Genomic DNA, 23,245 nt, shown 5'->3' on the forward strand with positions numbered 1-23,245 from the left:
TATTATAGGAGATTCTTACCTTTTTAATTGATGGTAGATGGACCAGGACAGACCTCTTAACAGAAGTACTCCTCTGATCCATGTCCAGCTTGACAGCCACTTGTTTCGTCTGGTCTCTCTCTGAGTCCCACATGACTGTGGTGTCTAAGCTCTTACCAGACGTACTGTTAACATAGGATCCACGGACTATCACACTTCTTGTTGGCACTACAACCTGGACACTGCCATCACGGGCTTGTCGATATCGGCTATTTCGGTCATTCCACTGCACATCATAAGCAAATGTGTTGCCATTCTTTTGGTCCCAGGTAATGAGGGCTTTGTTTTGCATTTGCATAGGAAGCCTCTTTACCACAGTCTCAATTCCCATGGTTCGCACTGGGTGGATAACCGTGAACTTCAAGTCGGTGTCAACGTTAGCATTGACAGTTCTATCATTGTAGGCCGTCTCAAATTTGACGTTACTCTCAAGATCATCTTGGTTCCAGTTAAGGAATAGGTCTGTGCTAAACTGGTTCCTCTCATACTGACCATCCACTCTCATTGACATGGGTCGAGGTGTTCTTACATTGACGGAACACTCATGTCGACGTCCATGAGTATAGTCCATGTCTGCATCCAGATACGATTTTCCATTGTAGTCCAAAGCGATCCTCTCAGCAAGTTTTTCAGAATTGTGCATGTGATCCATCTTGAAGTTCGCAGTGGCAAGTTGGCTAAATGGAGTTGTAATGGATGTTCCAGTTGCCAAGTCAACCCCATTCGCATTGTTTACAAAGCGGAATGTTGAAGAAGTGGTGATAACTTTGCTTTTTTGCCAACCAACTTCAGAATGGAACTCTGATATATCTTCCGTCCTTAAACCTCTTAGCAATATTCTTATATCTTCCATGTTCTTGAGGCCGCTTGTCAGTGTGAACAGCCCATTATAATCCTTTCCTCTACGGAAGACGTTGGACACTTCCCCAGCTATTGTTTCCATTTGGGGAAGATTTGCTGTCAGTGTTGTTCTAAAGTCACGGATATGTTCCCCCCGATGTGTGAAGAGCATTGTTATTTGTTCATATCCTGTGAAAGGTGTATTCACGGTAGCGCTACCTCTGTAAGGGGCGCCACTGGTATCAACAGTTGACTCTGCAGTGATAGCACCGTGCCTACCAACATGCGCAGTGGCAGAGAATGTGTGGCGGCTGTTTCTCTTCTCATAGTTTCCAGATGCTTTGATATTTCTGTATCCTTCATGGGGTGTGATGATGTTCAGGGTGCCAGTGAACGGGACAGTGTAGGCTACATTCATATCAGCGGAATAGGCTCTGCGTCTGTTTCGGTAAACCTCTGCCTCTGCTATCAGTCTGTCTTTCCTCAAGCTATGCTGATATGTTAACTTGTAATCTTCATGGCCATTGTGAGGTGTCTTTAGTTCAATGGTAGTTTCAATCCTCCTTTTACCTTGTTTCAGGTTTTCAACTCTTGCTTCATACTCCATGTTGTCCCGAATGTTGAATCTAGCATTTGTTGTGAAATGGGTTTCATCCCCGCTGTGATCAAAGGAACCTCCAATATCAGTGTATCGTTTAAAGGGTGTGGTAAGTCTAAAATTGCCCCTTGATATTCTGCCCTTCTGGAATGATGTAACAGCGTGAACTATTTTGGTGTTGAACTTTCCCCCAAGCTCTGCATTAAAGTTATCAATGTCTCCTTGCTTGACAGCTGTGATTCCAAAAGATCTGCTTGTACCCTGCCAAGTATATCCAGAGTCATAACGAACGCTAAAGTCCGTGCCACTAACCTTGAAGGTTACATCTTCGTCCAATTTGTAGGCTGAACCATAGGCCACTTCTGACTTGGTTGAGAAGTCTGACCAGTTACCATTCATCATATAGGTTACTTTCATGTCTTCAAGGTATGGTGACTTCAGCACAGACGCAAAGCCAAAACGGTCATCTTTCATTGCAAACTGAAGTGCACCTTCATGATTCTTAGTGCCGTATGTAAGGATTCCCTTCAATTTGAAATCATTAATAATACCTTCTCTATTAATCTTGGCATTTATGTTTTCAAATCCTTGGAATGGTGTCTTCACGAAAAGGGATCCAACTGTTTTAGAATCATGTCTAAATGAAACATCTCCCTCAATTCGCTGATTTGCATACTGGACTTCTGTCTTCGATGTGAAGTCCCTCCATGTTTTACCTTGATGATTAAGGGTTGCTCTGATGGTCTCAAACCCCTTAAATGGCGAGTGGAGTGTTATAGTACCACCAACCCCATTATTCAAATTCAGATAGAGGTCTGATTCAATCTTCCTCCCTGGTCCGTAACTAGCCTCAACGTGGGTCTGAATATTTCGACTGGTCATGGCATGGTTAAAATTAGCTGAAATAACTTTGTACTTTTCAAAAGGAGTCTTCAAAGATGCTCGTCCCTCCATTGCAATGCCTGGTTTCTTGAAGGATACTTCAGCTTCAAACTTCCCATACTTAGGATAGGGGGTAACAAGGGCCGTGGCAAGTGCAAAATCGGTAATAGAATTGATATGATATGTAGTGTTCAGGACGATCTCTTTGCTGGGATGATATTCCATTTTCAACTGACATGTCTTGTCACGTCTGTTTGTGAGATGGGTCCCTGTCACTTGAAGGTATCTGAACGCCTTGAATGGTGTGTCTAACCTGAACACGCCACTGAGCTGTTTAACAAGGTTCCAGGTGGCTTCTGCGGCCACTTTTCCCATCAATGGCCGTAGTTCAACATCGGCTGAGACTTTGGCGACCTTCTTGACTGATCCGGACATTTTAATTCCACTTTCAAAATGTTGCATTTTTGGGAAGGAAGAGTCAATGCTTACTCTGAAATTCCTCAAGTTGTCTAGGTTAACATGAGTTTCTCCTGTAATGAACCTACCAAGGCCATACTCTAGAGTCAATTTGGAAACATATTCTCCACTTCGTTTTTTGTTCTTTAACTTTAAAACGATATTTCCTGCATCCCTGAATGGTGTAGTGATCCGGACACTGGAGTCAACACTGTGCATCATCGGTTGTAAATCAAGGTACACATCCATTGATATCTTCTGAGTTCTTGCCCACTGGAATTCCGCATGTCCTCTCTTTGGATTACTCTCATATTCATTCACATTCACTTTACCTATGATGTCATTTTCTAACAGCGACCCAGTTAGGCTAACATCAAACTCAGCAAGACCGTGATTTCTTCGGTAATTTGAGTCAAGCAGGACCAGAGTTTGTCTATCCCTCTTAGCTAATGTATGCAGCTTGAGGTATCCCCTTCCTTGTTCAAAGTTGAGGTTAACATCTACGTCATTAACTGGTGTCCAAGGTGTTTGGATAATTATCGCGCTGTTCACCTTGGTGTTGACGATCTTTTCATAATCAGCACTTACATCAACACGAAGCTTCTGTCCCTTGCCCCAGTCAGTGTTAAAAACGGTACTTAGAGCATATGGGCGATGTTCATGATGGAGGGTCGTAAGAATCTTGTGATTTGGAGATGTCAGGACGAGTTTACCATTTCCATTGAAATTAATTCTTGTATTTATAGCATTCATGTCAAATTCTGCGTTGTACATGTCTCCATTGTCATTATATTTCACTTTGCTCATACTATATGTGTGCCCATCGTCACTGTGTTCAATGGTGACAGATACAATTCTGTATGCACGTTGACTGGATTTAAATACAATCCCTGCCTGGATGTCTCTTTTGAGAGCCGTGACAGTATATTCAGCATTAAACTTCATGTCAGCATTGTGAGGCCCCACAACATATTTGACTTGAGTCAGTATTGTTTTATCAAACTTATTAATGACATTCATCTCAATGGCTTCTAATCCGTTGAATGGTGTTGTTGCAGCAAAGCTGAGACCCAAATTTGTTATTGTGAAAGGCTTGTCCATACTTGCAGTTGCTGAAATCTGTTTACGTCCATATCCTGCAGAACCCTTAACACTGATATCCTTCCTGTCATTGGAATAGTCGAAATCTCCGGCAATCCTTTTATAATTCTCTATAGGACTTCTAAATTCAAAGTTTCCTCCCATTCTCCTGTTGGCCCCACCTTTGTTATGGAATAGAACCGATCCAGAATATCTAGGCCTAGCAGCAGTCTCTCCATTTAATTCAGCGTCAAAAGCTGCTTTATACTTATCACCGTATTTTCCACCGTTTGCTGTGACTGTAACCTGCTTCTTGAGGTAGTCTACCACCATCTTCCATTTACCATTCTTCTGTTTTGTATTGACAACAGACTCCCCTATTAACCCATAGACGTCACCCTTCCTGGTTACCTTTCCTGAGAGTTTAAGATTTTTCCAGTTAAGATTTGCAGATCCCTCAAAACGCACAGGCTCATATCCATGGATGACTGCTTCACTTGATAAGTCAAAGCTGTTAGACGTGGGTCTCTCAAAAGACGTCACAAGTGTTGATTTTTGTCCCTTCTGCAGATTCAGATTTGTAATGTGTAGGTATTTTGAGCGGCTTTTCTGTGTGAGATTACTGACAAATTCTATGTCCCGTCCAGGGTAGACGAGGGTAAATGAGCCCTCTAAGTTGAGCAGTTTGTTGCGAGTGCGATCTCTAAGTTTGAAGGCTGTGTTTAGATTCTGTTTCTTGCCGTAGGACACGGACAAGGAGGAGGCCAGGTTCTTCTTATCATGACTGTGGTGACCCTTAGCATGGACGTTCACATCCTGGAAAGACAAATGTGAGAGTGACCCAGATGGTTCGACTAATTGGACGCAGTGTCCTTTCATGTATGTCATGTACCCATGAAGATCCGGATTAGAATTGATCGTCAGTAACTCATGCTTGTAGTTAGAGGCGAATAACGCTATAACTGGTACTCGTCATCCAATATCAATTGCGTAGAGCAATGCTCATGATGATGATCACTGAATTGTCTGGTCCAGAATCGACTACTTACAGACCGCCGCCATATAGCTGGAATATTGCTGAGTGCGGTGTTTAATAACAACCAAACGGAAGCACATTTCACAGCGTTTTAAATGTACCTACTTTGGGAGGGTAGACAACTTTGACATTGTAGTCAATAGATGCGGGACTGCCAGAGGAAGCGACCTTATGGTCCACGGAAGCACGTAGGCTTAACTCCTTCTTCTTGTCCTTCATGTCACGTACAGCTGCCCCGTGCCGGAACTTCATCTCAAACTCCTTGTGGCGAGACATGCTGTTTACACCCACATCTAAGATCATGTTGTATTCCTTGTTCTGTTTCACATCCAAGTTGCTGTAAAAAGGAAGCAACATGAAACATCATGTAACCATTAGCATTAGTCAAACAATATCTCAGTCACATGGGTTAGATAGTAGAGCGAATAGTCACATCACAAAGGTCAAACCTACATGAAACTCACACATACATGAGCCGAAAGCCAACTTTGCATGTGAAATGTCAAGAGAGGTCTATCACCTAAAATATGAAGATGTTAAGTGGCATATTGTACCTATTAAGCTTGTATGTCTTTGACGTCCTCGTGCTTCTGTCGATAAACTTGCTGCTGAAAGTAATTGTTTGTTTCTTGATTTTAGGTAGACTGTAGTCAAGGACCAACTGGCTGGACACGGTCCCCTTGCCCCTCTTCTCCAGGGTGGAGCTCATCTTCAGAGTGATGAAGTCCGACATGAGCTGGGCACTGCCCTTAAACCTTCTGAGCCTCTTTCTCTCAGATCGGAGCAAGTTTGCTGAATAACAGGATATGTTTACATATCATTACATTTCAAAAGTGAACCATTGTTACTGCGCATGTCAGGAACAAAGTGAAACCTTTTTAACCATTTAATCCCAAAACTTCCTAAGCGCATGTAGCCAAGAGTCACCACATTGTCGTACATAATACTACATACAGTAGATAACGACATGATTTGCCTTATTATAGTCCGTTTGGCTCAAAAGCGGACCGATGAATTGCAGTCTAACTCGAAATCTAATACGCATAACACACTCCCAAGCGGACCGATGAATTGCAGTCTAACTCGAAATCTAATACGCATAACACACTCAATGAAACGCTGATTATAATCAAAACATCATACCATCTCTGTAAGATTTTTGTCCAAATAATAAAAAGGTTGTTTAATAAACAATCTTTAAAATATTCACAAGGTTCACTTTTTATTACAAGGGAGAAGTGCAGAGAAAGGCTTAGCCAGTTGTTCGAGAACCACGTGCACAAGTGTCGAGAAAGTGTCTGGCTGTCCCTTTCTTTCCACTCCTCCCTCGTAACAAATAGTGAACTGTGTCAATATTTCAATGATAGTTTGAGAAACAATTTTTTTAATGTTCTGCAAAATCCCGAACGAGTTGGTATGATGTTCTGATTATAATCAGCGTTTCATTGAGTATGTTATGCTTATTAGTTTTCGACCTAGACTGCAATTCATCGGTCCGCTTTTGAGCCAAACAGATGATAGTGTGGATCCAGTGACTGATACGAAAACATGGTCAGGTTCACTTACCCTTGAATTTGAAGGGATTCTGAAGGATGGGTTCCATCTGGACCACTGTGTCTATCTTGAAGGACTTTCTAGTTTTGTACTCGGCTGATCCTTTCAGGTTGATAAACTCTCTCTTTGGCATACTGATGACGAGGGTTGGCACGATCCGTGTGGTTGACTTTCCGCTGTTTGCTATCAAAGCTCGTGCAAGGAACTTATACTCATCCTTTTTATAGCTGTAAGATCCGCTCAAGGTCTTTTCGGCCTTCGTGTTAACGTAACCAGCTGTCGGGAAACAGGGGAATATTCGGGGCTTATTAACATAAATCAGAGACATTACATCTTCGACACTAATTTGTTAGGACTTGGGACCATGGGTCTAACAGGCTGTACAGACAAGAGGTACTGTGTGCCAACATAGTAAAATATTTGAACATGTGGCAATATCATATGCACTCAGCCTAAAATCTGTAGGTCGCTACTTTCTATTAAGCCTCCCAAAAAACATAACAAAGAGCTAAACATCTTTAATAACATGATCTACGTTTCAGAATAGTCCCTCTCTCATAGACATAGTCTGTTAGAGAGATGATATCTCGAATTTGTTGGAATACCACAGCCGTCTAAAACGTTCTCAATAGTTCTCAATAGTTTTCGTGGTGTTTTGGTACAGTTGTGAATATGGCGGACCAAGATCAAGAGAATGAAGTGGGTGCTGAAGACGGTCAAATCTATAAACGTGGATTGTATCCATGGCGGTACGTAACATGTACTCTGGTGTATTGTCTTGATGGAAGACCACATATGTTCAAACCTTCCAATGTCACTTAGTCTTAATTCTGCATCACAGATGCCTCAAAAGTGGAACATGTCTGCTCAACTGTTTTAGTGTTTAGCCCTTTTCTGCAAATACTATACACCTGGAAATTAATCAAGCAACACCCCAATTTTTTCTATTGGAGCAACTTTGAAGTGTTCTGACAATCAAAATATGCCGGGTTGATATAGTTTGACACTTTTTTATTCAACAGACGATCTCTGACAAACAACTTAAAGGGAAAAAGTATCAAGACTTTGCTTTATTGCAACGAAATCCAAATTCTTAAAACTGTCTTAAATTCATGAAAAAATGGACACAATTTACTATTCATCCACAGACGTTGTTGTCAGGTGTATTAACACAAATGTCACATGGAAAGAAAGAACAGTCATCTGAGAGTCTGCACACCGACTTTCATCAATATCTAGTGTGTCCTCCCTGCGCACGCACCACCGATTCCAGACGCCTCCTCATTCCTTGGATGAGTCTCCGGATCTGATTCTGGGGGATCCTGTTCCACTCCTCATGCAGGGCAGCCGTCAATTCGTTGAGATTATGGACTGGTGGGTCTCTCTGCCTCACACGACGGCCAATAAAGTCCCACAAATGTTCAATGGGGTTGAGGTCAGGGCTCATGGCAGGCCATGGAATTCTGTCAATTGCATTTTGCCGCAAAAAATCATTTACAGCATGCGCCCTGTGAGGTCTAGCATTGTCGTCCATAAATATGGGTCTCGTTGCCAGAGGATGGTTCTCAAAATGAGGTACCACAGCCCTGTCAAGAACCTCCTGTTGGTAACGAACACCGTTAAGGTTGCCACGGATGGTAATGATATCCAACTTGCAGTTCATGGAAATGCACCCCCATACCATAACGGAACCTCCCCCAAAGGCCACAGTCTCCTGGATGTTCCGTGGAGCCATTGCTGTGTTCCTCTGCCTCCAGACCCGAGTACGACCGTCCACCATGTGCAGCAAGAACCGGCTCTCATCTGAGAAATGGACCTTCCTCCAAGAGGCAATGTTCCAGTGCAAACGGTCATTACACCAGGCCAGTCGGGCTGCCTTATGGGCTGGAGACAGTCTGGGTCGCTTGATTGGCCTCCTTGCCCGGTATCCTGCAGCTTTCAGACGATTCCGAACAGTCCTGTTCGAGATGGGTCTCCCTGGAAGCCACTCCTGTCTCAACCGAGAGCTCGAGTCGAAGGACCTGCGCCGTACAAGTCTCAGTAAAGCTCTGTCCTCCCGGACTGTGGTCTTCCTGGGTCTTCCTGGTCTAGGCAGGTCTTTAACTTCATTAGTGGCCCGGTATTTTTTCAAAAGTTTTGAAATTATGGAATGATGTCGTCCGATTTGAGTCCCGATTTGTCTTAGAGACATACCAGCATTCCTCATGCCGATTATTTGCCAACGAGTGGCCTCTGATAATTTCCTACGTGCCATGACATTGAAATGAATGAAAAACCGAATGCAATCGACAACCTGCGCTTGTAAACACCCCAGGGAAAAAGTGCATTTTTCGAAAGTTGAGGTTAAAGCAATGCACGTGCGCTGTGCAAGCTTCACGCGCGTCATATCAACCCATGAAAAGCTCATGCTGTATGTCAATACATCAAAATTGAATAATCAATCATCAAAATTACTTCGTTAAACTTTGTTAAGTTTTTATGTGTCTTTGAATTTGGTGTTGCTTAATTAATTTCCATATGTATAGATCAATTTTCCTAAACACCAGTGCTAATGTTACTAACAGGACAAAGCAAAGCACTTTGTTGAGCCGTTTTGTGGCTGTGCATGTGAGACAGAATATCCACAACAGTAATTACCATTCATCAATTCCTCTGCTCGGAACTTATCAGTCAGCCCTCTCTATTGAACGACAACTTAGTGATTACCTTTAACATTGGCCGGCTCTGCTGTGAGGATGTCTGTAGTGAGGTCGATGTCGATCTTCTGAATGCCGTCCCTGGTAATGGAGCCAGTGAGAATCTGCTGTGTGTTGGTCAATCTCCGTAACTCCACCGTGGGCAGGTACGTAACCTGACTTCCCTTCTTGCTGATCCTGACCTGGGTGTCAAGACCATACAAGTCCTTTTGGTCAAGCAGGAGAGTCCCCTTCAGCTGCTTCCTGTTCACGCTGTCCACCAGAGATGCTACAACACACGGAACCTCTTACCACTACCATTTCACAGACTTAACTGAAATAACACTTTAATCATTCATCCTTACTTCTTACACCTAGAATCCTTCTTTGCAGAGCGTGTCTTTGTAGTGAAGAGTTCAGTCTGTAATAACTTTGATAACTTCGAAAAATTCGAAAAAACTGATCTGTGGACACCGAGTTTGAGATAGCAGGTGGCACTACATCAGTCTCGGTATTCAACGTATATGACGCTGCCGCGCTCTGATAAAACGGAACTGCTTCCCAAAGCAGGGTGAAACCAAACAAACACGCCATATTCAAGGAGAAGTAGCTTACATGTGAATACGGCTTTTTTCCATGGGGTGACAAGTCCGATTTCCATTGCCTTCTCTTTGTAGTTCACTGCTACATCAAGAGACATGGCTCGTTTGACGCTGGAGCCAGGAGTATCAAATCCAAGCTGGCCAAATAACTTGTCCCGTGTCTAAAACACAAAAAACCTCTACAGTATGTTGACGGGTGTCTTATTCGACATAAGCAAGTGTATTGCTGAGTAATACTGCCCGCCAGTCAGAGATGTTTACACAGTCACTGATCACTCAGTACCGATAATAGTAGATAATAAAATAAGTTGCTTCCCCAGCTGGTAAAATTGATCACTGTAAATCAGTTACTATGTGTACTACACATTTAAAGACTAAACAGACATATTTCCAGGTTGTAAATGTATATATGTTATTAAATGCATTATGAGGGCTGTGATCAATACTTTGTACTGAATTCATGATTGCTGACTACTACCATCGTGGTCTACATGTATATGCTAGACTTAACAATTTACAATTTCTTCTTGAAGAACTTAGAATGCAGTGATATTGGACGAACACTCATGAGTTCCATTCGACGACATGGGCCAAATTGTATTTCTAATAATACGTCAAATATTTACTGTAAACAAGATATTGGTCGCAGACTTACAGCAATGCTCTTGACGACCATCTTGTATCCAGAATGCGTGTCTTTCTTGGACAGTGTTAAACCGAAGCTAACAGGTCCGGTGAATGGGAAGTATGGTGAGTCGTTTATCATGGATGCGTTGGGGAAGGAGATCTCTCCACACAGTTCTACCCCCGTGAACTTGGCCAGACGGTCTCCCGAACAAACCCTCCTTGTCTTCCTGTTTTCTTGAATCATTCTCTGCTCCTTCTCCACCTTGTCGTGCACGATGAAGAAGCTGGACCTGATTGGCACAGTACGGGTCGTGTTAGTGGCGGACTCGGCTAACCGAGGAGCGCGTAGAATGTATACATAGAAGTGAAGGTATTGCGAGGTTACATCCCGGTGACAATATTGCAACCAAGAAGATAAATCATCAGTAACATAATACTTAATGACAAAAAACAGCGTGAGGTGATTGCTTACGCTGACTTGTACTCGTAGATAAAACGGACTTATTTCTTATTCATGTATACTGACTTGGTCAAGTGACTAAAATTCATTCGGCGAAGCTCAAAACTCTAACAAGCGGAGCATAGCACAACTATGTCGAAAGATATTGATTAGTTTTCGAGAGGCCAGTATTGTCAACCAGTGACTGCTTAAACTGAAAGCGAAGACGTGTGCTGTTGAAAGAAGTTATTTTGGCCCTTACTTGACATTGAAGATCTCCATTTTATCCTGGGGCATGTCCAGCTCCAGGTTGAAGATCTGCCCTCTGGACAGCTCCACGCGGCCCTTGAGACTGGAACTTGAGTGGACACTGGATACCATCTTCAAGCCTGTCTTCGCCACAAAGGCATCGACGGTCATCATCCCTGTGATCTCTACGGCACCACTGAAATACAAACCGTACTACATAGAGCACAACGCAACGTATCGCCTACACAGCTGTAGTGTTTGCACTGAACCAAGTCAGTTTCATTTGTTCAGAAATCACGTAGGCAAGTCATATCTTAATAATCACGTGACATCTCACATTGTAGGTTACAGATATTGTGAAGAGAAACGATGAACATATATTTTCGTCCCGCAAACCGAATCAAACATCAGAAGGAATGAAGTTGATTTGAAATATCTCCCCAACTGTAGTACATATTAAGGATGATCTCTCTACTCTGAACTGCCTGACTGTACCTACTTGCGTTACGCTTGGCTGTTTATGGCCTTCCACACTGGTTCTTCACGATGGCAGTATTACATAGAACAAACTATATGCATAACAACATTTAGCGACCTTACGATAGAGTTTCTTGAACAGTTGTCATTCCAAAAGTACAAGACTTTGTATCGAAACGTCACACACTAAGAGAAGTTGTTCAACTTCCTAACTCCTAAAATGCCTCTCAAAGGAGTGACGACAGTACAATATACAAATTGAATGAACTGGAAGGACGATCTTGATATCTAGTCTTGTTCAACATTAATGAGTTACAAGTGGCTATGAGCCTACTAGCTTAACCACTGCCTACAGAAACACCCTGAAGTATGAATTAACAATGCCACGTGCACCACAGAAACTGCGGTTTTAAGTAATTGTGTGGATTCTGAGTGAGTCAGTCAGCTTAGTATTTAGCAATACGGATGCTGAAGTAGATAGTTGATATGAGGTGTCGTGACAAGAGCAAGAATGGGATAATAGACTTGAATTTGGCCACTCAGAACAAAACACTCTTCACTCTCATCATACATTGTAGGTTTTAAATACAATAAACGTGTTGAGACAATAGAATAGCGCTATATTACACTAACTATCAATCCGTTGTCACCCACCTGGGTTGCATGACGCCCTCGATAAGCAGGCTGGTGGGCTTTGTTGCCATGTTGCGTAGATCAAGCTTGCCCTTCACATTCATGTTGATAGTGGCAGCTCCGTGCACGGTGAGGTTGAGGGGGAGTCCCGCACAGGTTGGCACGATGATGCTGCTGTCCAGAAACATGAGGTTGTTGCTGAAGGAATAATCGTGGTCTTTTGACATCTTGATTAAGAAGTCCAGGAAATTGAACTTGTCCTTTGTGAGAGGCCAAGTGTCTGCGTCGAAGTGCATGTATCTCAACTCATTTCCAAAGACTCGCAAGAACATGGCTGCATGAAGGTCATCTTTCACTTGAGCATACTGAAACATCACATGTGCCAATATGTGATACATAATTAAACCAAAATGAAACAAATCATAAAGAACCATCATAAAATCTTTACTGTTATATTGCAAATGTCACCTTTTTATGCTCATAGCTAGCTCACCTTCTGTTTCATTCTGTTCATCTTGTCTTTACGAACTGATCGTGAGTCTTCATAGCCCTTCTTCTCGTTACCAGCATCAGTCGGGGAATCTGCACCAAAGAAGGATTCCAAAACACTCTCCAGACCCTCGACACGTCCACCCATCTCAAACAGGTTGACTGATTGACCAAACAAGTCAACGGTCAAGTTAACGGAGGCCGATCGGGGAAGGAAGGACTTGGATGAAAATATCAAGTTGCTCTCAACCATTGCACCCGCATTGAACTTCTCCCAGAAAAAGGAGCCTTCGTAATTCCTGGAGAACTTCCTCTTGTCTAAGTCAAACTCTCGCGAGAGTTGCTCGTCCTCCAGAATGTGTCGGATCTGCTGCTTGAGGGGGCTGGATGTTTCCTGCAGGTTCATCAGGTGTGACCAAACAAAGGATCCCACTTGGTTAGCCTTCTCCACCTCCAGAGTCGCACGCACTTGTGTCAGGATTGTTTCGACAGGGCACTGCATGGCTACCAAATAGGCTGCGATCCTCACCTCGGCGTCAGATTCACCGTCCATATACAGCTGCATAGCGTTGTTTCTCTGTGTAAATAAAATATTTCTTAAAACAAAGTCCATTAGTTGTAGAAGTCCTAGTTTTATGTTGAACTGGTTCTATCAGGTTAAAACCCTAAAACCGCCCTACAGCTGGAATATTGCTGCGGAGTAAAACTAAACTCACTCACTTAAACCCCAAAAGATGCTTGATAACTCACATCAGCACCACACGGAATTCGACGGAAGGCATCAAGCGCGGCAACTCTGATCTCCATTGGGTTCCTCTCCCTAGTGAAGCAAGGTTCTAGAGCCAGAGATAACCTTTCAGCATTTCCGATGTTACCAATAGCCCGCAGCGTCAGCAGAATCTGTACCAATAAGGTCAAGTGTTTATTTTCTATATTTAGGCCTACACCAAATACACCATTCCGTATTACATGTACATTAACACAAGTAAATAATAACAATTAGAAATGATACTGTAAATTGATTTGTAAGACTCTATCAACAAGTGTAACATTTCAGCAAACATGAAACAGTGATCGAGTTGTGTTGTTTTAACATACATCTTCGTCGTTCTTATCCGTCACGACACAGCCTCTGCCGATGTCATCCTCGAGTATGGAGAGGATGCGATCGACAACTGGAACCTTCGTGCATTCCGGAGTCTTCAGACAGAAGTTGTTCACCATGGCCGCAACAAGGATCTTTGTCTTCTTTGAGTGCGACGTCAACATGAGCGGCTTCAACAGACACAAGAATGTGACATAGTATGTATCCATTCAGGATATCAACAATTAATCAATGACATCTGTATCTCATTGCAAGATACATAAAATGAATATTTGATATAATTAAAAACACCATTTTGTTTCATACCTGTAACCCTATTTCATAGGATTAACAGTATCTTAAGATGTCACCAATTCTTTTCAACACGCTTCCTCACACCTTAAATTCATTTCGAAATATCATGAATTTCATTTCGAGAGGTCTCTAAAGCATTTCAAAATATCTTCAGTTCAAGATATCTTTGAACCAACAGCCGATATTTGTAATTTCTTGATAAAGGTGAAAACGGCGAGCCATAAGATCGACTTGAAGGATGTGCTTGAGAATGACTGACGTACGGTGTCCGTCGTGTTACCTGCACTTCAGTGATCATCTCCACTGTTGGGTGTTGTATGAAGGCGAGTGACGTCAGCCACATGTCGGCCTGGGTATCATCCACGTCCTTCGTCGTCATCAGTTCTCGCATCATCTTGATGGCGTCAACAGAACCGATCATCGGGATAGCGTCAATGAAGAACTTCCTGGAGCAGGTCATTTTGTAAAATTAAGATGAATGTCATGCACTTACGCCTCAGCTGCCTGGTCAGTCATCGAAGTTGTTTCGTGTTATCCAGAGTTCTTTAAAGATAACGAAGATCAAGATAACTGACGTGGAACAAGGAACCAGGTACAACCTGTCTACAAAGAAACCATGTTACTCCGAACAACAACGTTCTCGGGTAAATCGACCGATTGACAAAGTTCTGCAACACATGCTTGCAGTTAGATTGATTCAACAAAGACTTTCAAAACATTATTCCAGAAAGAGAGGTTTTGTAGCAACGGTGTTGGAACTATTGAATCTCTTTACAAATGATACATTTAAACGATCATGGATAATGTGAATTCCCTTGTGTAAGCGTTGCTACCTTAAGGACAGGTGTGTTTAAACTATATCAGGGGAAATGACGGGTAAATGGAAGGACTGACTTTCCGATCCTTGAGTTCTTGCCGCAGATGTGTCCTGTTTTCAGCTGTCTGTACAAAGCCCGCAGAGACCGGAAGTTGGAGTTCTTCAGAATATAAACAAGTTCTGAGAACATCTGGGGGACCTCGGGGCGAATGTCCGTCGCCGTCAACCTGCACAGCTCCTGCATCTTCGTGCTTGCGCCATGACGGTTCACCTCCTCGTCACGCAGGCCGTAGGTGTGTTCAAAGGTCAGGGCGCTTCTACTGGCTACTAAACCTGTAATGTCGAACACCATCAACTGTTGTTAAACTTGGAGATATGATAATAAGCAAATGTTTCATACAATTATTACGTCCTGGATTGCATATCTGGGACCAGAGGTCCTCACAAGCCATGCTGGTTCGGAAGCCGCAACAAGCAGCCGTGGAGATGGAATATGGTTGATGGATGTGCAGAAATTTTCACCGGTCAACGCTTAGCCTCTACGAATTTATATTCATTTGATAGCATACGATATCTTCATTGAGTCTGAAAGTGGGGGACAAGGTGGGGATAACCTGTGGAGATAGGGGAGATAACCTGTGGAAAATTTAGATTTCCTTCATTTAGGGCTTTTAACTTTACAGATGGGAATGGGGGAAAGGCAGATTGGTCAAAGGACCGTGCTGCATACTCTCGCTGCTCTAGATAATACTCACCTTGCTGACTGCGGACGTAAGGTCGAATTCTCCTGTACTCCAGGGTGTGTGAGGCCTCGGTCATGGCCCCATTGGTGTCTTTGGAGAAGGGCCTGAAGACATGTGTCTCGCTGCAGGTGGAACGCCTGAGGATACCCTCACTCATGATGGTCTGACTGCACTCGTGGGTGCTCTTCAGAAGAGGGAGGGAGTGCACGGCCTGGAAAAAAGCAGGTATTGACGGAATTACAGAGGTGTCTTCATCATTTAATAGGCATTACTTAATTATAAGGTTAATTACATGTGTACAATTAGGACTGTTTCTTACGTTTGGCATCTTGTATGGCAGAGAGTGGAAGGAAGTTTTGTAGCCGTGCCTGTTTTCGCACCCCTGCAAATCCTTGCTCTTTTTGATGATTGACGTTGTCCGACCTCTCTGTGTGACACGATAGTCCGTGTAGCAATCGCCGGCCACGTCACTCTGTACATAACACGGTACCATGAACACTATGATAACATAATATCATGAACACTATATATGAGACAATACCATGAACACTGTACATGACACAATACCATGAACACTGTAGATGACACAATACCATGAACACGGTACATAACACAATACCATGAACACTGTATATGACACTGTACCATGAACACTGTACATGACACAATACCATGAACACGGTACATAACACAATACCATGAACACTGTACATGACGGAATACCATGAACACGGTACATGAAACAATACCATGAAAACTGTAAATGACACAATACCATGAACACTGTACATAACACAATATCATGAACACTGTAGATGACATAATACCATGAACACTGTACATATCATAATATCATGAACACTGTATATGACACAACACCATGAACACTGTACATAACACAATATCATGAGCACTGTAATAACACAATACCATGAACACGGTACATCACACAATATCATGAACACTATACATGACATAATACCATGAACAGTGTACATAACACAATACCATGAACACTGTACGTGCCACAATATCATTAACACTGTACATAACATAATACCATGAACACTGTACATGACACAGTGCCATGAACACTGTAGATGACACAATACGATAAACACTGTACATGACACAATGGCTTCTCACAACCCTTGTCATACCCCTACAACTCACTAGCGCAAGGAAATCTTCCAGTGTACACAGCATGTATATTTTATACCACACTTACACCGCACCGTATTCTCCTCTAGCCCTTGGTGTTCCTCTGGCCTTCACCTACATGGAGTTCATTGTAAACACCACTGCTGTCAAGACAATTACAAAGTACAGAATCAGCGGAAAGACCTCCTTTCAGTGGAGCTGCTCAACTCCAACCAACTAGGCTCCACTACGCCACTCGGAAATTGTCAATTATAACAATCTTTTGACACAAACAACGACAATGCACATCTTTTCTGCACCGGGGAATCAGTTTGTGGTGCCCGCACACTGTCATAATCTAGGTGTCCTGATGTGACTTTATTGTCTGAGGTCTAACAACTCTGAATCCTCCTCTCTGTCGTAACACAGAGATCTCACATCCCTCACACCCTCCTCCCTGTCTGACACCCTCTTCCCAGTCGTAACACAGAGATCTCATAACCCTCACACCTTTTCCCTGTAGTGACACGAATATCTCACAACCATCACACCTTCCTGATCCTTAATATCACAAAGATCTCATAACCCTCACACCCTTTTCCCTGTAGTGACACGAATATCTCACAACCATCACACCTTCCTGATCCTTAATATCACAAAGATCTCATAACCCTCACACCCTTTTCCCTGTCGTTACACGGAGATCTTACAACCCTCCTCCCTGTCTGACACCCTCCTCCCCGCCGTAACACAGAGATCTCACACATTCCCCCTGTTGTAACACGGATATCTCACATCCCTCACACCTTCCTCCCCGCAGCATCATTAAGACCTTACAACCCTCACACCCTTTGAACTGTGGTATCACGGAGATCTCACAACAATGACTCTTTCCTCCTCGTCGTATCGCAAAGATCTCACAACCCTCACACCTTTCCTATCTCTCCCCTACTGAGATATTGTCGTCTCATCTTTATATACATTTAGCCTTTGGAGTATACTGACTCGATGGTTCCCATACTCCACCCTAACTCTTCACCGAGATCGTGACAAAGCTGTTGGATTTGATTTGTTCCTGTGACGAGTCTATCCCCCATCCCTCTATTCTGGTCACCATGTTGATGTTTCCTCTCTGTTCCTTCTCTCACCCATCGTGTACTCACCTCCCTCACTCTCTGATCTCTCTCCAGGTCTGCCATGGAGTTCTGGAAAGCTGACAGTATGGCTCTCTTGATGTTAAGGGCCCACGTGGAGTCGTCATCTTCAGGGCAGATCTGTTCCACGACGCCATCTTGGAAGGAGAACCGTAGTGGGCTGGCCTCCAGGGCCCGCCTGAAGTCACCCGAATTGTCTCCTGGTGTCATACTCCGTGCCAACACTGGATCCGACTTTAACACTTGCACGCCAGACAGCTGTGTGCAGAATTAAACACACAGTTACATAAACACTTCTGGCATACACACTGCTACACTCACTTAAGATCATCAATACCCGCTGGACATCCTACTACAACCCATTACAATAACTTGAAATAGTGCGACGTAACAGAAAGTTATATTCTCTTTGTATCAACCAAACCCTTTGTGACGATCAGTAAGTTCATTAACACGTCTTACCGCTAGTATCATCTCACAAGAGGTCAAAGCTTCGATGGTGACGTCAGCTTTGATTCTCAGTCCGGCGTGGTCCTCGGCTGCTCCAGACATCGTAGTCCGTGTATTGGCCTCGTACGTGTACTCGTACGTTGACCCTGCGACGTACTTGAACTTGGTGGCGTCTGGGGAATATACACATGTACGTAGACAAAGAGGGCATGGAGGCATTCCCTTTCATTTGATACCTCCAGGATTCAGTGTACTTTTCCTCCAGGATTCAGTGTACGTTACCTTTAAGACACCTTTAGGTTGGTTGACAGTAGGATTAACGACCCATGAGTCACATACATTAATATGCCTAGACCCAACAATCATTTCCGAACTCAGATCTACCTTTTAGAAATTGCACTTCGGTTATTGCCCCAAAATGTCAAAAACACTTAAATTCAATCCAAATTTTCATTGTTTGGGTTGTGCTAACTGGATTAAGAAGTTGCCTTTCATGTAGGTAATGTGTGACCCCCACAGCAGCACCCAGTCTCCCAACGGTAGGCTCGGTGGGGTGATTAGGTGCGGAGAATATGAAATGAATTATGCTTGACACAAATCCTGCCGAGCAGCGCGTGTGACCCTTTCTGGTGTAAAGCGGGAGTTTGACAGTGTCCGCTTGTGAAGCAGGACATCGGTTCCACACACAGTAGGTAGCCTGACGCCATGGTGCCGGGCACACTGATTGCGTTTTTTTTCCTCACAAACATTCATTCAGTGAATACAGACTAGGATTTGATTCATAGCATAAAATATGCGTCCAACAGCACATCAATTAAGTAAAAAATGCCCTCGCGTGAAACGTGTTTCCTCGTCCGCTTTAGCCATTAATTCACTTAATTACTAGGAAAGAGGAGTAACAACAAAGGCAGCACATTTGCTTCAAATAATATTCACCCAGCCAGTTTTAAACTTTTAACGTTATCTTTGCGTTTTATGCAATGCAAAAGTGGTACAGGTAGCTCCTCCTCATCAGCTAACCTGAGGTAGCCACCGTCACTGATACTAGCCATCTATCAACCACCGCAATAACACAATCATCACAATCTAAGGTGTGGGGTGATTGAAGGTGATGACAAAGGTCGCTAATCAGAGCTCACAACAGATAATAATTCGTTTAATCACTGCCTCTTCAAATGGTGAATGTTCACACCTCAGATAACGTACTGCCTATTTCTGTAGTGACCACATCCTGAACACCGGCATGGGAGGTGCATGACGGGCTGACTGGGAACAGTATGAAAGCGTTGCGCGCCCTTCAGTATTTGAATACTGCATCAACGTCCGAGTCATAAACCGATCTTAGCACTAAGCTGATCATAACTCCCACTGAATTCCGACCGTCGAACGCTAAGATCGCTTTGTGAAACGGGCACTGGAGCTTCGTCAACGTGTCCAAAAGAAAGTTTGTTTAATGCCTATTCACATATGCATTGGATAAACACATTGCGTATAATCATGTTTCAATATTTGTGACATCAATGTTTGAATCTGGCTGTGTTCTTCAGTTATATGTTGTTTGGTCAATATTATTTGGGTTATCATTGTTCAGTAGCATATTGCCTCCAGGTGACCAGTAGTCAGGTGACTTGACTGAGATACTGTGCTACACTTATCGGTAAATGAAGGCCTCGCCATTCAGGTCTATGACATACCCTATCTAATACGGGCCGAAGGGCAGGTGGTCAGATGACAAGATCGTCCTGTCACTAGCAGATGTATAACTTGGAGTCTTCCATATGATATGACAACTCAAAGCGTCTTTTTTGAAAATCAAATACAGAGCAATATATATCACTCAACAGAAGGGAGTGGAATTTGAAAATCAGATGACCTTTGGACAAGACGTCCTACCACGCACCAGAAGGTCCTTGGTTCAAAACCCAACAACAGAACTCGGACGTGTTACGTCAGCGACTCTAAGAAAGATCCAAATCTGTTGAAGTCACTCCAGTCACTGATCAGGCCATATGATGTGGTGGTAGCTGACCAGCCATGACAGCTCATTCTACGCGTATCACTGATACATTGCACATACACAGGAACCGATAGCCGACCTTCAACTACTCCCGCAATGTAGCAGAGATAACCGCCAACCTTTGTCTCATAATTAGTTCTAAAACATACATTCGGTAGTTGCCCATTTCTTAATATGCCCTATCGTTTTCTATAAAAGGCAGGGACTAGAGCTAAGGGTCCCGAAACGGACATATGCAATACAGCCTTCAAAAATCTCCCTGCATCTTTCAAACAATTTTGAAAAAGAAAGATAATATATGAACTTGTCTTTTTTCTGTAAACTATGTCCCTTGTAGAGACTAGCCACTAGTCAAGCGGGGAAATTACAGAAGAAGATATCCCATGATGTCGGAAAGACTGGTTTGTCAGCAGTGCGTCGATGTCAAGCTGATACACTTATTCTGACAGTAACTTGAAAACAAGCCTCCTGGGGGTGGTGGAATCGGTGCCATCCATTAACCACAAACTGGTGGCGGATACTGACTAGATCTAGACATGGCACCGCATGATAACAACTGACCCACACCTGAACTTAGGGAGGGGTGGGGGAGAGGGAGTAAAGGGCGATGGCGTGGCCAAAGTGAGGCTTCTGACCAGCTCTTCGCCTTGAACTACATCTGCCATGTGGGCTGGGGATGATGTCTCTCCTTATATTCAAGGGCCACTGGACTTTGGACCTCAAAAGTAGAGTTTCCGCATTGCGAAGAAGTAGAATGAACTGTGTGTTTCATGTTGTTGAAAAGAGATGAAGCTTTAAACACTGGCTATTTACAGAGAGAAGGGGTAAATAAGGCAGAGGGGCGAGGAAGGAGAGCGAGAGGACACATCAACCCTTGAAAGTTCCAGGAGTACACCAATGATCTTTTAGAACTACCAGCTCAGTGACACAGGGCACAGAAAGGGTTATGTTTTCGTCAAAATCTGAAACCTAAAACCAGGAACTCCAAGGAATTAACACTTTGAGTGTCGCATGCGTCAGAAGATATAGCATGCACAAAGCCAAGGTGTCAAAGTGGCACCCATATGTGGGTCGGTCAGCCGCACCGGGGAGCCCACTGTTGGCGTATATTGTGTCAAGACTTAATCAATCAGCTGAGTAATTCTGATATAGTTGGCGGACAAAGGGTTAATGAGATCAGCTGATGAAGGATGTAAACACACTCACCAGCGCACTGACTTGCACATGACGACGGGTCTCTCGCATCTCGCTGGATGATAGGCCCTGAAATACGAACGTTAAAGTTGACTGGTCGAGATTACTTACACGCACAGCAACACAAAGCCAGATGTCCAATTGTTGATTCTTTAGGTGGGATACGCTGTTTGTCCAAGAGATGGTCCCAAAACGTCATAGGTATTGAAACGATCTCAACAAGTTTGTTAAAACAGACATAATGCTAATTCATATGAAAAAAATAACTGTCATATAATAATATTCTGTAGTGTAACAGGTCAAACAGAAAGTTTTAAACAGTCTTTGCAGAGTTAATGCCCTTAGAATTTCACAAGTTAATTTCCTGCGTAGTTGTATGTTGTATTATGAGTTGAAAGAGTTTCCGAGAAACAGCTGATGACAATGACAGTCTTTGCCACTGCCTTAAACCGTCCTTTGTAGCTGTAACGTGAACATTCGAAGTTATTTCCATAAAGATGTGCAATAAGCCTGAGTCTGCTTGGCAGAGCTATGTGTAATTCTACCACCGTTTTATAGAGAGTGTAGAACTGGAGGCGTTGTCCTACAAGCTCATGTGGCACCCATACCATATCCTGCCGCTATGAAGAAAACCTGGTCTGAGTCAAGGTTTGCCTGTGTGTATGCCACACTACCCATGTGCACATCAATGCATGGAGTATTATTTATGAATAAAATAACCCATTCGTACATGTATAATTACTATATATCTATTGTAGAATTAGTTTCTAAACAATTGTTGACTTTCTAAATAAAGTGTCCATTTAAAAAAATAGGATAAGAGGTACTTACCAGCTAGAGTTCCTGCCGTGAAGGCGACAAGCAGGATGAGCTTGGGCTCCATCTCGCGCATGCAACTGTGACCTGCGTGATAACAGTGCGGGCTTTTATATCACCAATGATTACAATTAAGTCCAAAGTCAAACTTTTCTCCAAGCTGTTTGCATCCTGATGGACTGATGTTGCTGATGGTGTTGCTCAGTGCGAGGCAATACCTCTACTGGCTTGGAGCGCGCAGATCACTCGCACTTGTCAGCAACATAGAGGTCAAGGGTGAAGGGGGAGGGGTCTGTCCGGGGTGTTAGGGTGATGGGGAGTCAGTGAGCACTCTTTTTGTCAAAACATTCAGGTATGTGTGTTTCATAACATTATGTCATTGTATAACTCCACGTTTAGTGTCCTGGCCAGTGGTTAAGCTTTAGATATCCGTTTGCCCCAAAGTGTCCACAATGTTAAAACAAAGGAAAATATATGTGAATCATTAAGTTAATATTTAAAAATCCTGAATACATATATCTAACGCTTAGTCTCTGAATATGTATGATTTTGATAGAAACAAATACTTCCTTTTAAATGGTACAGGAGGCCCAGTGAGATGAACCAGTGCAACTTTAGACTTGCTTTATTCAAGGCTTCGGAATTGTGGAGAGGGTTGTGGAGAAGGAGAAATAATGTGGATCGGGGACTGTGAGCCAGACTACTTTGCCAATATACGCTGCTCGGTATGTCACACAAACAGAAAACGGAACAATTCTTGTGTTAAGGAAATGTTTGGCTTGATTGTGACCACAAAAGTGTTAAATGTTTGTTTTGTGCGTCATGTTTCAAAGGGTGTT

General features: G+C 43.2%; 1 protein-coding gene across 1 annotated transcript in view; it reads right to left on the reverse strand.

The window, feature by feature from the left end:
- The window catches only part of LOC137291417 (uncharacterized), a 32,175-nt gene extending 9,546 nt beyond the window's left edge, over positions 1-22,629 (reverse strand). The window contains exons 1-20 of the mRNA XM_067822750.1: positions 22,422-22,629; positions 21,603-21,659; positions 18,392-18,552; positions 17,939-18,187; positions 15,955-16,107; positions 15,648-15,846; positions 14,970-15,225; positions 14,356-14,521; positions 13,775-13,951; positions 13,427-13,576; positions 12,681-13,253; positions 12,209-12,552; positions 11,091-11,273; positions 10,418-10,679; positions 9,776-9,923; positions 9,192-9,449; positions 6,498-6,761; positions 5,486-5,723; positions 5,037-5,268; positions 20-4,711 (exon numbers count right to left, since the gene is read on the reverse strand). Of these exons, the coding sequence (XP_067678851.1) occupies positions 20-4,711; positions 5,037-5,268; positions 5,486-5,723; positions 6,498-6,761; positions 9,192-9,449; positions 9,776-9,923; positions 10,418-10,679; positions 11,091-11,273; positions 12,209-12,552; positions 12,681-13,253; positions 13,427-13,576; positions 13,775-13,951; positions 14,356-14,521; positions 14,970-15,225; positions 15,648-15,846; positions 15,955-16,107; positions 17,939-18,187; positions 18,392-18,552; positions 21,603-21,659; positions 22,422-22,482 (8,823 nt within the window). The 5' untranslated portion in view covers positions 22,483-22,629. The remainder of the gene's footprint in view (positions 1-19; positions 4,712-5,036; positions 5,269-5,485; positions 5,724-6,497; positions 6,762-9,191; positions 9,450-9,775; positions 9,924-10,417; positions 10,680-11,090; positions 11,274-12,208; positions 12,553-12,680; positions 13,254-13,426; positions 13,577-13,774; positions 13,952-14,355; positions 14,522-14,969; positions 15,226-15,647; positions 15,847-15,954; positions 16,108-17,938; positions 18,188-18,391; positions 18,553-21,602; positions 21,660-22,421) is intronic.
- Positions 22,630-23,245: the final 616 nt, after the last annotated feature.

Source organism: Haliotis asinina, chromosome 7, assembly GCF_037392515.1.
Source record: "Haliotis asinina isolate JCU_RB_2024 chromosome 7, JCU_Hal_asi_v2, whole genome shotgun sequence".
NCBI lineage: Eukaryota > Metazoa > Mollusca > Gastropoda > Lepetellida > Haliotidae > Haliotis > Haliotis asinina.